We start from the raw sequence: 13636 nt of genomic DNA on the forward strand, positions 1-13636 counted from the left end.
ACCATATACTCAATATGGCTACACTGCACTTTCCAAGTCTAAGAATGGACTTGGACACATTGTAGGGACCCATTGCTCATGCAGCTATGCCCTCACCTGTGGTATAGTACACCCTGCCTTAGGGTTGTAAAGCCTGCTAGAGGGGTAACTTACCTATGCCACAGGCAGTTATTTGTGGGCATGGCACCCTGAGAGGGGTGCCATGTCGACGTGGTCTTTTTCTCCCCACCAGGACACACAAGCTGAAAGGTAGTGTGCATGTGCTGAGTGAGCGGGCCCTTAGGGTGGCATAATACATGCAGCAGCCCTTAGAGACCTTTCCTGGCCACAGGGCCCTTGGTACCATGTGTACCTTTTACAAGGTGCCTAACTGGGTGTCAGGGCTGTACCTTTGTGGAAACAAAGGTACAGTTTTAGGGAAAAAACACTGGTGATGGGGCCTGTTTAGCAGGGTCCCAGCATACTATCAATCAAAGTTGACATCAACAGTAGGCAAAAATTGGGGGGGGGGGTAAACATGCCAACAGTGGCACTTTCCAACACAGCCCTATACTAGCTTTCCATGGGAAAAATTTGTCTGAATCCTCTGTCCCATGAATAAACGGGGCCGAATAGACCAGTGCTTGGTGAGGGCGGAAGAAAACATTTTGGTCCTTACAGAGATGATATATAGGCAGTTGCCCAATCCCCCAGTTTCTGAAGGGCTCACCGAGAAGGTGAACCTTCTGTCTTTTTGACCCTATCTGTTCCACTTCTCTATCTAAACCTCTCTCTCTGCCTACCTTTACCTTCGAGTGTGTAGCTCCCTAACCAGCATCATCTTTAGGATTTTTGGGTTCCTGGACAAGACATGTTTCAACTGCTTTTGTGTGACCCTGTTTTTCAAAGTTTAACGCATAATTCAGTACATTTCTTGATTCGATTAGCAAGGGAGTAATAAAATTCAGAGTACTCCTGAATAGAATCCCCCAAAATATCATGCTCAATGCCCCCAAAATCCTTAAGTTAAGACTGCCAACTCCAACCTGATTTGCTTTCATGTTTGCTCTTGGGTATAGTTTATTGAAGGTATGAAAATATAAAAAAAAATAGCATGGTTCTCTTCAGAGATGGGCGAGTGAACAATTTAGCAGGGAGAGCCGAGCCAAGTGTCTGTCTCAGATCTTAGACCACAAGCCAAACCCTTAAAATGTTTGCTTTATAAATTATACAACAAACATCACGTAAAATATGAAAATGTCTCTTCAAAATTCCCAAATGTGTACTACTTTAACTTGTGGAAGCTTTGACATTAATATGTTGCATTATAGTAATGCACTGAGAAGTTCTTATTAATAGTTTTTTAATTTGAACCATTATTGAAATAAGAGGCAAAACGGTAACCATGTGAACCCTGTACGTAGCCCAGATTATTATAGAGCAACCGAGTAGTGTATTAAATCCAACATAATAGGTTTGTTTACAACTGGTATTCTGAAATCACATATTTGAAAGTGGTTTCAAACTCGTTAATGTAGAAAAAAGTTTTGATAGAATAAAATATTTGCCTAAGATCACACAATTTAGGAGGGAAAGCTGTGATGTATCAAGTTTTTTTGCATTCATGTTGTCCAAATCAGGCAGAAAATGGGTATCTATGTGTCTTTCCTTAAATTAAGGCTTTGTTTTTACCTCTGTGCATTTTTCTGCACTTTTTATATAGCATACTAGCTACTTTACACAAGGTCATATTCATCATTTATAGATGTGGAGAGATTATGGGCCTGATTTAGAGTTGATGGAGGGGTTACTCTGTCACAATGGTGACAGCTGTCCCGTCTGTTGAAATATAAATCCTATAGGATTTAATGGGATTTATATTTCAGCAGACAGGATATCCATCACCGTTGTGATGAAATAACCCCTCCATCAACTCTAAATCAGGACATAAGTGATTTGTTCATAATCACAGGATTTTGAGCCAACACTGAGACTCAAACTTTGTTCCTGAGTTCCAAAGTCGGCAGCGCGCACCGCCACATAATGGGTAGAGATGGCAGGAAGAAGCCACATGAAAGCTCGGCTCCTTATGGGCTGGAGTTTCCAAAAGGATTTTTAGCTGAGCAGAGTCAGACTTCAGGCTCGAGTCTGGCTTTATCTTTTAGTGGCTAGCCCACCTCTGAGTCTCACAGTCTTAGGCAATGCAACAAAACTAGAGAAGAAAGCTGTAGTGACTAGCATGTAATGGAATGTAGTGGAAATGTGGAATCTAGAATGTAGTGATGTGGGGGATGAGAAGGGTGGGGAATGTTAGGATTCATTTCTCTAGAGGTGTATAAAGGCTGTTACTGCTCTTCTTATATATCCTGTACAAATAAAGAAGCAAGTAAGTAATCTGATCGCTGTGAGGATTTACTACACCATTTTGGCGCCCACCGAGGACTAGGAGCTTCGTGAGGAATATCAGTAGGTGATGAATTTCATCTATTTTTCACAAAAAACAAGGACCTTGAAGAATTTTGTGGACCAGATCATCAGTTTTATTTTCTGTTTTGCATATGGTCTTGGTTGTTAATCCTGACATTGAATACTGAGTAACTATACTGAAGTCTGAAAACCAGAGTACTTACTTGGACTGCAGCTTTTGAATGATCAGTGCTGCTGTCATTTCAGCTTTCCTCGCGTGCTGCGATATTTCTTTAACGGCTGCTGGGTGCTGGTGTGTTTGCTGTGGAGCGCATTTCTTTAGATGTAAGCGTTGTAGACGCACGGCACGTTTTAAGCGCATGTAGATGCCCAGCAAGTTTCAAACAAGCCCCACCACCTATGATTTTTTTTTTTTTGCCAAGCTTGTTATTATGGCTAATATCTTGAAGCACTCATGATCGTATGTGGAAGTAAATACTGCCTTTACAATATGGGTGTTTGCATTTACTGTAAATAAACAAGTTATTTTTATTATTTTTGTCACCTCAGGTGAGTACAGGAATATATACAGTGACACATTATTTACAAATTATATATATATTTTTTTTGTTGTTTTTTTATATTTTATACTGGAGTCAACTAGTGGAGACCCACCTAGTGGTGGCTTGGCAAACTACATTTGAATTCACTAAAATAATTTTTAGCAATTCCAGGAGAGCCAGTGGTACAGTGGAATGAGTGGAAGGAATATTTCATAAACTATTTGGATAACCTGGAGGATTGCAATGGTTCACTCACACCAGAAAGAAAAAAAAGGATTCTCATGTATTGCTTAGTACCAGAAGGCTTACGTATTTGCAACTACAAAAAGAAGATAGAGGAAGTGTAGATGGTGATGTTTTCACAAATGCTATGCAGGATCGTGATGGACATTTTTCACCAGCTGTATGCATTGCGGTTATACGTCATGCGTTTTTTCAAAGAAAGCAGGAAAAGCATGAGAACATTGATGACTATGTTTCTTCTTTAGAGAAGTTAACGAGATCATGTAGATTTGGAAATTTGCATGTTGAATTAGTACGAGACCAGATAGTTATGTTCACTAAAAACAAAGCTATACAAGAAAGGTTATGGGTAGAAGGGGAAGCAAATCTAATGTCATTATTGCAACGGTAAAAAAAAGCTGAATTATCCGATTGTTGCGCTAAAGCCACTTTAGCACAAGAAAAAAGTAATGTAGAAATGGTAAATAAGGTGTCAGCAGGAAGACAAAAGTATAAGCCTACTGGAGGACGTGATGTTGATGTTAAAAAAAAAAAAAAAGAAAAAAAAGGGAGACAACATAAGTCAAGTTAAAAGTTTTAATATCCTTAATGAAAGTTATCATCGATGTGGTAGCACGTTTCATTTGGCGAGATTTGAAAAGTGCCCAGCGAAAAATGCAAAGTGTATTGAGTGTGTCATAGTTGGACATTTTGCGAGAGTTTGTAAACAGAAGTTCAAGAAGAGTGGTGACAAGAAGGGTGCATGAGAGACAGTGAGGAAGCTGGTGAAAGGGTCAAATACAAAAGAAGTAGTAAAGCAGTGTTCAGTATAGCTGAAGGAAAAGGTGCCAAGCCATTGTGTTGGGTATCACTTGGATGAATATCTTTACAAGTTGCTGCTGATTCAGGTTCTCTATTCTCCAGTATAACAGAGAATATATTGCATAATTTGTTCATTAACAAGTTAGAAGAGCATCTAGAATCCCCAGATATTTCCCCAGAAAGTTATACTGGGGATAGAATAGATGTAGTAGGGTTCAGAGAACTAGTTTTCAAATTTAATGACAGGAAGGCAGTAGGTAACTGTATGTGGCCAAAGATGGACCTTCTGTTTTAGGTTGGAAGGATCAAAAGTTGTTGAATATAATTTTGGACCCCAATAGCACAGAACAAATCTTAGTTGCATGTGAGGAAGAAGATACTAAAGTGTGGGTTTTCCAAGAGTTTCCTGGAGTTTTTAAAGAAGATATTGGGAGACTCAAAGGTTTCACTCATAACATTCGGCTGAAGGAAGGAGCCACACCAAAAATTCATAAGGCTAGGAATATCCCTTTAATAGTAAAAGAGAAAGTAAAAAAAGAATTAGAGACGTTGCTTAAACCTGATATAATTGAACCTGTGTAAGCGTTATAATGGGTTTCACCTATAGTTGTAGCTCAGAAATTGAATGGAAAGGATCGTTTATGTATGGATTTGAGGTGGTTAAACAATAACATCATTGTGGATCAGTTTCCATTACATAGGAATGATGAGATGTTATCGTTAACTAGGCAAGCTAAGTGGTTCTCCACATTAGACTTGTCCGCGGCTTACCACCAAGTAGTTCTAGAGCATAGCAGTAGACATCTTACAACTTTTTGTACACTATTTGGATGTTTCCAATTCAAGTGCATGCCGTTTGGTTTAGCGTCAGCAGTATTTCAGAGACTGATAACACAACTATTTGGGCATATACCTGAAGTAAATTTCTTTCAGGATGACATCTTAGTAATGGGAAAACACAGAAAACAAGATGATGACATTTTAAAGAAAGTTTTATCCATTTTGGAAGGAAAAGGTTTAATGGCAGAAAGTAGTAAGTGTAAGTTTGCTCAGAAGAGTGTTACGTGTTTAGGTGATGAAATTAACCAGGGAGGAATTCAACCTAAAAAGAAATTATTTGAAGCCATTGTAAATGCACCCTCTCCTAGATCGAAGGATGATTTACGATCCTTTTTAGGTTTAGCCGAATTTTACTCAAAGTGTGTAGAAATTTTTCTCACAAAACGCATGAAATGAGGTTCTTATTGAAGAACAAAGCAAAGTTTGTATAGAGTGTTTATTGTCAAAAAAGTTTTGAAGGTATAAAAGAGGCAATTTAAGGCTCCACTTTTGCAGGGTTTTAACCCAGAGCCACAAGCAGTCGTCACCAAGGATTCAGGCAGTTAAGGGACTGGGTGGAGTTTTAACACAAAATAACAAAAATGGAAAGGAGTGCGCTGTTGCATTCGCTTCTCGGTCACTCATCGAGTGAGGAGAAGTATTCTGTTATAGAAAGAGAGACATTGGCAATTGTGTGGGCGCTGGAACATGTTCACAAGTTTGTTTGGGGCACGAACTGCATTGTAAGATCTGATCAGAAACCGCTTACTAAACTTTTGACAACGGAGGGTCTGTCTAGAGCATCTGCAAGAATTGCAAGGTTGTCGATGAGATTGCAAGATTTCCTTTATGAAGTACAATATGTACCAGGGAAAAAAATGTGACTGCAGATTTTCTTAGCAGAATGTCGTTGCCTTTGAAAGAACTAGATCAGGATCCCTGGAATGAGTGCTGTGTAGCTGGAATTTTCACATATGGGGTTGGAACAAGCATACAAAAAGATGTATGGATTGAAGAGTATGAGAAAGATGTAGTGTTGAAAGAAGTAAGAAACAAGATTGTGAATGGATGGGACGAATGTGGAAAAACAAAAATAAAAGAGGAATTTAAAGCATATTGGGAAGTAAGGGATGAACTAGGTGTTGAGGAAACTTTTGTACGTAGGAGTGGGAAAGTTATTCCTCCTTGTGGTGTTAGGCAAGCTTTGGGAGCTAATGGACATGAAGTACATTTAGGAATAACTTGTACAAAGAAAAGTATAAAGGAATTGTATAGGTTGCCTAAAGTTGATTTAGATGTTGAAAAATTTGTATGTAACTGTGTGGATTTTGAGACTAGTGACAAGACTCAGAAAACATTAAATCCACCTGTGTCGTCATTAGGGTGTCCAGATGTACCGTGGAAGGAAGTTTGTAGGAAGGTAGCCTCTTTCTAGTCTTGTTACCCCCACTTTTGGCCTGTTTGTGAGTATATGTCAGGGTGTTTTTACTGTCTCACTGGGATCCTGCTAGCCAGGGCCCAGTGCTCGTAGTGAAAACCCTATGTTGTCAGTGTGTTTGATATGTGTCAGTGGGATCCTGCTAGCCAGGACCCCAGTGCGCATACGTTTGTGGCCTATATGTGTTCCCTGTGTGGTGCCTAACTGTATCACTGAGGCTCTGCTAACCAGAACCTCAGTGTTTATGCTCTCTCTGCTTTTAAAATTGTCACTGCAGGCTAGTGACTAATTTTACCAAATCTGATTGGCACACTGGAACACCCTTATAATTCCCTAGTATATGGTACCTAAGTACCCAGGGTATTGGGGTTCCAGGAGATCCCTATGGGCTGCAGCATTTCTTTTGCTACCCATAGGGAGCTCAGACAAATCGTACACAGGACTGCCACTGCAGCCTGAGTGAAATAACGTCCACGTTATTTCACAGCCATTTTCACTGCTCTTAAGTAACTTATAAGTCACCTATATGTCTAACCCTCACCTGGTGAAGGTTAGGTGAAAAGTTACTAAGTGTGAGGGCACCCTGGCACTAGACAAGGTGCATCCACATCGTTCAGGGCAATTTCCCCGAACTTTGTGAGTGCGGGGACACCATTACACGCGTGTACTACATATAGGTCAATACCTATATGTAGCGTCACAATGGTAACTCTGAACATGGCCATGTAGCATGTCTAGGATCATGGAATTGTCACACCCAATACCATTCTGGTATTGGGTGTGACAATTCCATGCATCCCCGGGTCTCTAGCATAGAGCCCGGGTACTGCCAAACTAGCTCTCTGGGGTTTTTCAGGCAGCTGCAGCTGCTGCCAACCCTCAGACAGGTTTCTGCCCTACTGGGGTCTGGGCAGCCCAGTCCCAGGAAGGCAGAACAAAGGATTTCCACCGAGAGAGGGTGTTACACCCTCTCCCTTTGGAAGTAGGTGTGAAGGGCTGGGGAGAAGTAGCCTCCCCCAGCCTCTGGAAATGCTTTGAAGGGTACAGATGGTGCCCTCCTTGCATAAGCCAGTCTACACCGGTTCAGGGATCCCCCCAGCCCTGCTCTGGCGCGAAACTGGACAAAGGTAAGGGGAGTGACCACTCCCCTGACCTGCACCTCCCCAGGGGAGGTGCCCAGAGCTCCTCCAGTGTGTCCCAGACCTCAGCCATCTTGGATGCAGAGGTGTGAGGGCACAATGGACAGCTCTCAGTGGCCAGTGCCAGCAGGTGACGTCAGAGACCCCTCCTGATAAGTGCTTACCTCTCTCTGTAGCCAATCCTCCTCTGAGGGCTATTTAGGGTCTCTCCTGTGGGTTTCTCTTCAGATTCCGAATGCAAGAGCTCACCAGAGTTCCTCTGCACTTCTCTCTTCGACTTCTGCCAAGGATCGACCGCTGACTGCTCCAGGACGCCTGCATAACTGCAACAAAATAGCAAGAAGACTACCAGCAACATTGTAGCGCCTAATCCTGCCGGCTTTCTCGACTGCTTCCTGGTGGTGCATGCTCTGAGGGCTGTCTGCCTTCACCCTGCACTGGAAAGCCCGAAGAAATCTCCTGTGGGTTGACGGAGTCTTCCCCCTGCTACCGCAGGCACCAAACTTCTGCTTCACCGGTCCTCTGGGCCCCCTCTCATCTCGACGAGCATGGTCCCTGGAACACAGGAGCTGGATCCAAGTGACCCCCACAGTCCAGTGGTCCTTCTGTCCAAGTTAAATGGAGGTAAGTCCTTGCCTCCCCACGTCAGACAGCAATCCTGTGTACTGCGTGAACTGCACCTGCTAGGGCTTCTGTGCACTCTTGCAAGGATTCCTTCGTGCACAGCCTAGCCCAGGTCCCCAGCACTCCGTCCTGCATTGCCCACCTCGCTGAGTTGACCTCCGGCTTCGTGGGACCTTCTTTTGTGTTGCTGAGTCGACCGCCATCCTCAGATCTTCTAAGTGCCTGTTCAGGTGCTTCTGCGGGTGCTGCCTGCTTCTGCGTGGGCTATGTGTTGCTGAGCGCCCCCTCTGTCTCCTCCTCCAAGGGGCGACCTCCTGGTCCTTCCTGGCTCCTGGCAGCACTCAAAACCTTCAACCTCGACTCTTGCAGCTAGCAAGGCTTGTTTGCGGTCTTTCTGCGTGGAAACAACTCTGCATCCTTCAGCACTTCGTGGGACATCTTCTGACCAAAGGAGAAGTTCCTGGCACCTTTCGTTGTTGCAGAATCTTCGGCTTCTTCCACCCGGAGGCAGCCCATTTGCACCTTCATCTGGGGTTTAGTTGGCTCCTGCCCCCCCTGGACACTTGCGTGACTCTTGGACTTGGTCCCCTTCCTTTACAGGTCCTCAGGTCCAGGAATCCGTCTTCAGTGCTTTGCAGTCAGTTGTTGTCTTTGCAGAATCCCCTATCTCTACTGACTTTACTGTCTTTCTGGGGTAGTAGGGTAACTTTACTCCTACTTTTCAGGGTCTTGGGGTGGGATATCTTGGATACCCTTAGTGTGTTCTTACACTCCCAGTGACCCTCTACACACTACACTAGGCCTGGGGTCCGTTCGTGGTTCGCATTCCACTTTTGGAGTATATGGTCTGTGTTGCCCCTAGGCCTATTGTCTCCTATTGTATTCTATTATGTTCTACAGTATTTGCACTACTTTTCTAACTGTTTACTTACCTGATTTTGGTGTGTGTGTGTATATTTTGTGTATATTACTTACCTCCTAAGGGAGTATATCTTCTGAGATACTTTTGGCATATTGTCACTAAAATAAAGTACCTTTATTTTTAGTAACTATGAGTATTGTGTTTTCTTATGATAGAGTACTAAGTGATATAATTGGTATAGTAGGAGCTTTGCATGTCTCCTAGTTCAGCCTAAGCTGCTCTGCTATAGCTACCTCTATCAGCCTAAGCTGCTAGAACACCTCTAATCTACTAATAAGGGATAACTGGACCTGGCACAAGGTGTAAGTACCACAAGGTACCGACTATAAGCCAGGCCAGCCTCCTACAAAGTTGCTTTGGATATAATGGGTCCCATTACATGGAAGGATGGTACATGCAAATACATAATAGTTCTTGTGGATATGTGTTTTAGATGGATAGAAATGGAAGTAGTTCAAAGGATCAACACTAATGTTGTTATTGAGTTCTTAGAGGAAGTATTCATAAGAGAATGCTTTCCAGCTACCATATTAACAGACAATGGTATACAGTTTAAGTCAGAAGAGATGAGGAATTTTGTGAAGTTGGCTGGTATAGAGCAAAAATTCACAGCATTGTATCATCCTATAGGTAATGCTGTAGTGGAAAGAGTAAATAGAGTTATTAAAGGTATTGTACAAATAGCTAACAAAGGAAATAAGAATTGGGAATATGAACTGAAGAAAATGCTATGGTCATGTAGATCAACACCTCATGAGCCTGTTGGGGAGAGTCCTTTTAGTTTAATGAGGGGTCGGGTACCTTTTTCCAAATTAAATCCATGATGGATATGCAGGAGCAAGCAATTGATTTGGAACACAGAGGATGTAAAGACAAATATTTTGAAGTCTCAGGAAAAGAATAAGGTCTATTATCACAGCTGACATGGTGTTAAAGAGGTGCATCTAAAGGCTGGACAATGGGTGAGAGTAAAATCTGTCAGGAAAGTGGCTAAGGATGAGAGCAGATTCAGTGAACCTAAAAGGATTAAAGCAGTCAGGAAAAATACAGTAGACTTGGAAGATGGGAATATATGTCACATGAGCCGTATTTCATTGGCTAGGAGGGCATGTGAAAATATTGAGAGTATGGAGGATAATGTACAAAGAAATGATATACAAAGATTCAAATATGACAAATATTGGTGGATTAATTTGGATCAGGAAAACAAAGAGAACTATAGAACAGATGTAGAAGAAGTTGTGTCACAAAATGTGGAAGAAAGGTCTGGTAATTTTGGTGATAGTTGTGATGCAAGCAGTAATAAGAAGAATGACAATGTAAAAATGATGGGTGACAAAAGGAGCAAATTTGGAAGAATGTTGAAAAAAACGAAAAGGCTGGAAAACGTTCTGTGTGAATGATAGGTTAATGCTTTTCTGTTAACAGTTTTTTTTCTTTCTTAGTTGTTACGTTGGGAGGTAGTGGGGGTTGTTGAAGTAATTGTGATAGTGTGTATTTTTACTTTTAATGTTTATATAGATTATATTGTTTTTTTAATGGTAGAAAAGGGGATGTGTAGTGACTAGCATGTATTGGAATGCAGTAGGAATGTGAAATACAGAATGTAGTGATGTGGGGGATGAGAAGGGTGGAGGAGAGTGTTACGATTCATTCTTCTAGAGGTGCACAAAAGCAGTTACAGCTCTGTATATATATCCTGTACAAATAAAGAAGGAATTCAATAATCTGATCACTGTGATTATTTACTACAAAAGCTAACACCTTAATCCACTAACTGTTTCAGAACGTGAACATTTTCAAGATTTGTCCTTTCCTCAGGAGGCTCAAGTGAATTGAAAGTGAAAACACAGTTTGGCTGTCTTAAAGAGTGACTTCACTTTCTCAAACACAGGAATCCATCCATTTACATATTGAACTGCATCAGACACGCCATTTAGGGAGCAGGAAAGGTCATACACACGCTAATCCAATCTACACACTTCTTACAATTTGTACACAGATTACATCACATCCCCCACATCTGAAATTCTGCATCAACACCCAACAATCATGTGGTGCTCAAGTACTCCCTGCAAAACACGGAGGGTTTTATTGAACTTACCATCAAGCCATTTTACAAACCTTTTTTCTGGAGAATAAAAATAAATAAAACTATAAACACACTTGACACACTGGCCATATTCTGATAATGGCTGAAATAAAAAATGCAACCATCCATTTTTAAGGCGGCAGTCTGTATGAAATAGCTCCCTACGTAGAAGAGATTGATATTGCTTCTGTTTTAGTGTGATAAGTTATGCCTCATGTCACTTAGTCTTCTCTTTGAGTGATATTTAAGAACCCTAAACGTAGGTTTCACTCTTCTGTTCTAGGTTGCCAAATACTATTTAAAGCTGGCAGAAGAACAGGATGAGGAAGTCAATAACTGCATTGCTGTTGGATGGTTAATTCAAGCTGCAAAGCAAGGGAGGAGAGATGCCGTCAAGCTTCTTCGAAGATGTTTAGCAGACAGACGAGGTAGGGTCCAACATTTTGTTAAGTTATTTTTGGAAAATATATTCCTCTGTTGCCTCCAGTGCAACTGCACACTTAGAAGTAGCTTTTTCTGTCGTCACAGCATACTGTTACTTTTTGATTTTGAGAGAACCCTGGCTAGATGCAACCCCACAAACTTTTATTGACCTCATTTTCCACTAGACTACTTCATCTTCTGCCTCAGTCGTGAATTAAAAATAATGACAGAAGTTGACATGATGCACAGAAATTTGTTAGTTTATAATCTTGTCCTGTCAGAGTGATATTCCACTTTCCAATGCCTCGTGGTTGAGCTCAAATCGAACCCCTCTCAAACCACCATAGTTAATGCCATATACCATACTGTAGGTTATTTGCCAAACAGTGCATTAAATATATTTTCACCCAGTGACACTAACATTATATTTTTGGCTAATCTCAGTCTTTACTGAGGTAACAAAAATGATATTGATTTACCTCCCTTCGAGTATACAGTGATGCATGTCACTAATTTAGCAGATATTTAGGATCCAGCTCTGGATCTCATTGTCTTCCAGGTTGAGGATGCCATTTCTGTTGACTGATTTGATAACTTTCATTCACCCTCTACATCATGAAACCTTAGATTACTAGCCATCCCAGAAAAATGTAGACCTGGATTTGAAATGCAGCACTCTTGTGTCTCATCTCTTTTACCTTTTCTATCAAGCAATGAGGATGGAAAAGTTCACGACCACCTACTACAAAAAGACTTTGGCTGAGGTCCTCACTAAAATGGCCTCACTCATTTAAAAAAAAGGGTGAAATGGAAAAAAGGCAATGTCCAGCAAAATAAAAGATTAATTACGTTTTGTCTGCATAGGCATAGAAGCGAAGTTGGAAAGAATTGATAAGAGCTTTACAAGGGACAACATTTATATTAAAGAGAGCAGGCTGATAGTAAGCCCTGGGGGATGCTGCAGCCAGTGGCCTTGAAAGCAGATGCCAAGAAGATAGGATAATTTCAGTGCTAAGGCGGGGTATGTAGGTTGGTGGGAGGGGGAAATTCTTGAGAAGATGGGATGCAGCAGGCATCGAAGAAATGTGAAAGCTGTTAATTAGTGATATGTTCAGTGGTTTTAAAGGCAAAAGGAGACAAAAAGTAACCCAGTATTGAGTGGGCGGAAAGATCAGCACTGGATTTTTTTCAAGATAGGATCTACTAATGTTTTATTCTTGTGTTTACTGCTAAGTTGCAAACGTTTGTAAAAAGTGCTATGAGAAGAGTTTTGGCAGCCTTCTGTGGGCGAAGACTAAGATTGAGAGTAAGAAAATCTGTAGTAGTGATGCACTTTCCAGTATCTAATGCAGAAAGATTAAGGATGTCTTTATAAATGGCAACTGGTCCTCTACTCGCATGCTGTAGGCGATCATATCCAAGAATGAGATAGCCCGGTGGGATCTCAGTGATCAGGGTCTTAAAGCTTGTTTAACTAGGTTTCTGTCATAAACAGGATATCAAGTTCTAAATTTACTATGAGATTGTGAACTTCAAAGGCGTCGGGGAGGAGAGTGTCAATGTTGATGGTATAAGCAAGAAGGGGCAGAGGAAAGAGTGAAGAGGCAGTTATGCAAGGGTAAACAAGGTAGAACATACCTGAACGGAAGAAGAAATTCTCTGCTCATCTGGATAGGTTGTGAAGACAGACTAGCAGGATGGCTCGCCCTTGGTCTATCAGAGGTACAGACAGGTTTGCCTCAAGTACACGTGGTGTCATGGGCCAGATATAGCCCAGGACGCAAGATGGCTGCTCAGGACAGTGATGGTGGATGGGACCTGTCTCTTGTCACATGACATGCAGCGCGGTACTGGGAGGCTAAACTGTCACCCGAAGCTGGTGAGTAGGTAGAAAAGCTAGATCCCAGTGTCCTCTGTGTTGTTAACATAGAGTATGGGAAAGAAAAAAACAAAGCGAAAGAGCTGAAGCCTTTTTGCGAGAGACGAGTACGCCTGTGGGCTGCTGGATGCGACCCCTAATGCACTACCACTGTAGTCCCCTCCTTGCCCCTTGTCCACAGCCCCGGCATTGGCTAGATTATATAGTCTATCAGGCACAGCAGACTGTAGGAGGATTACTCCATGAGCGAAGAAATCTACTACACCACTCACACGTCCCTGCATCCCCAGCATGGCAATGGACCCTGA

At 41.9% G+C, this 13636-nt stretch overlaps 1 protein-coding gene across 5 annotated transcripts in view; it reads left to right on the top strand.

Moving 5' to 3' along the window:
• Positions 1–13636, top strand: part of WFS1 (wolframin ER transmembrane glycoprotein) — a 228104-nt gene that overhangs the window by 126997 nt on the left and 87471 nt on the right. For 3 of the 5 annotated variants that reach the window (XM_069203132.1, XM_069203136.1, XM_069203139.1), the window contains exon 4: positions 11310–11454. The exons of the other annotated variants lie outside the window; for them this stretch is intronic. In XM_069203132.1, coding sequence (XP_069059233.1) covers positions 11310–11454 — 145 coding nt within the window. The remainder of the gene's footprint in view (positions 1–11309; positions 11455–13636) is intronic. 5 annotated transcript variants of the gene reach the window in all.

This window comes from Pleurodeles waltl, chromosome 1_2, assembly GCF_031143425.1.
Source record: "Pleurodeles waltl isolate 20211129_DDA chromosome 1_2, aPleWal1.hap1.20221129, whole genome shotgun sequence".
Taxonomy (NCBI): Eukaryota; Metazoa; Chordata; class Amphibia; order Caudata; family Salamandridae; genus Pleurodeles; species Pleurodeles waltl.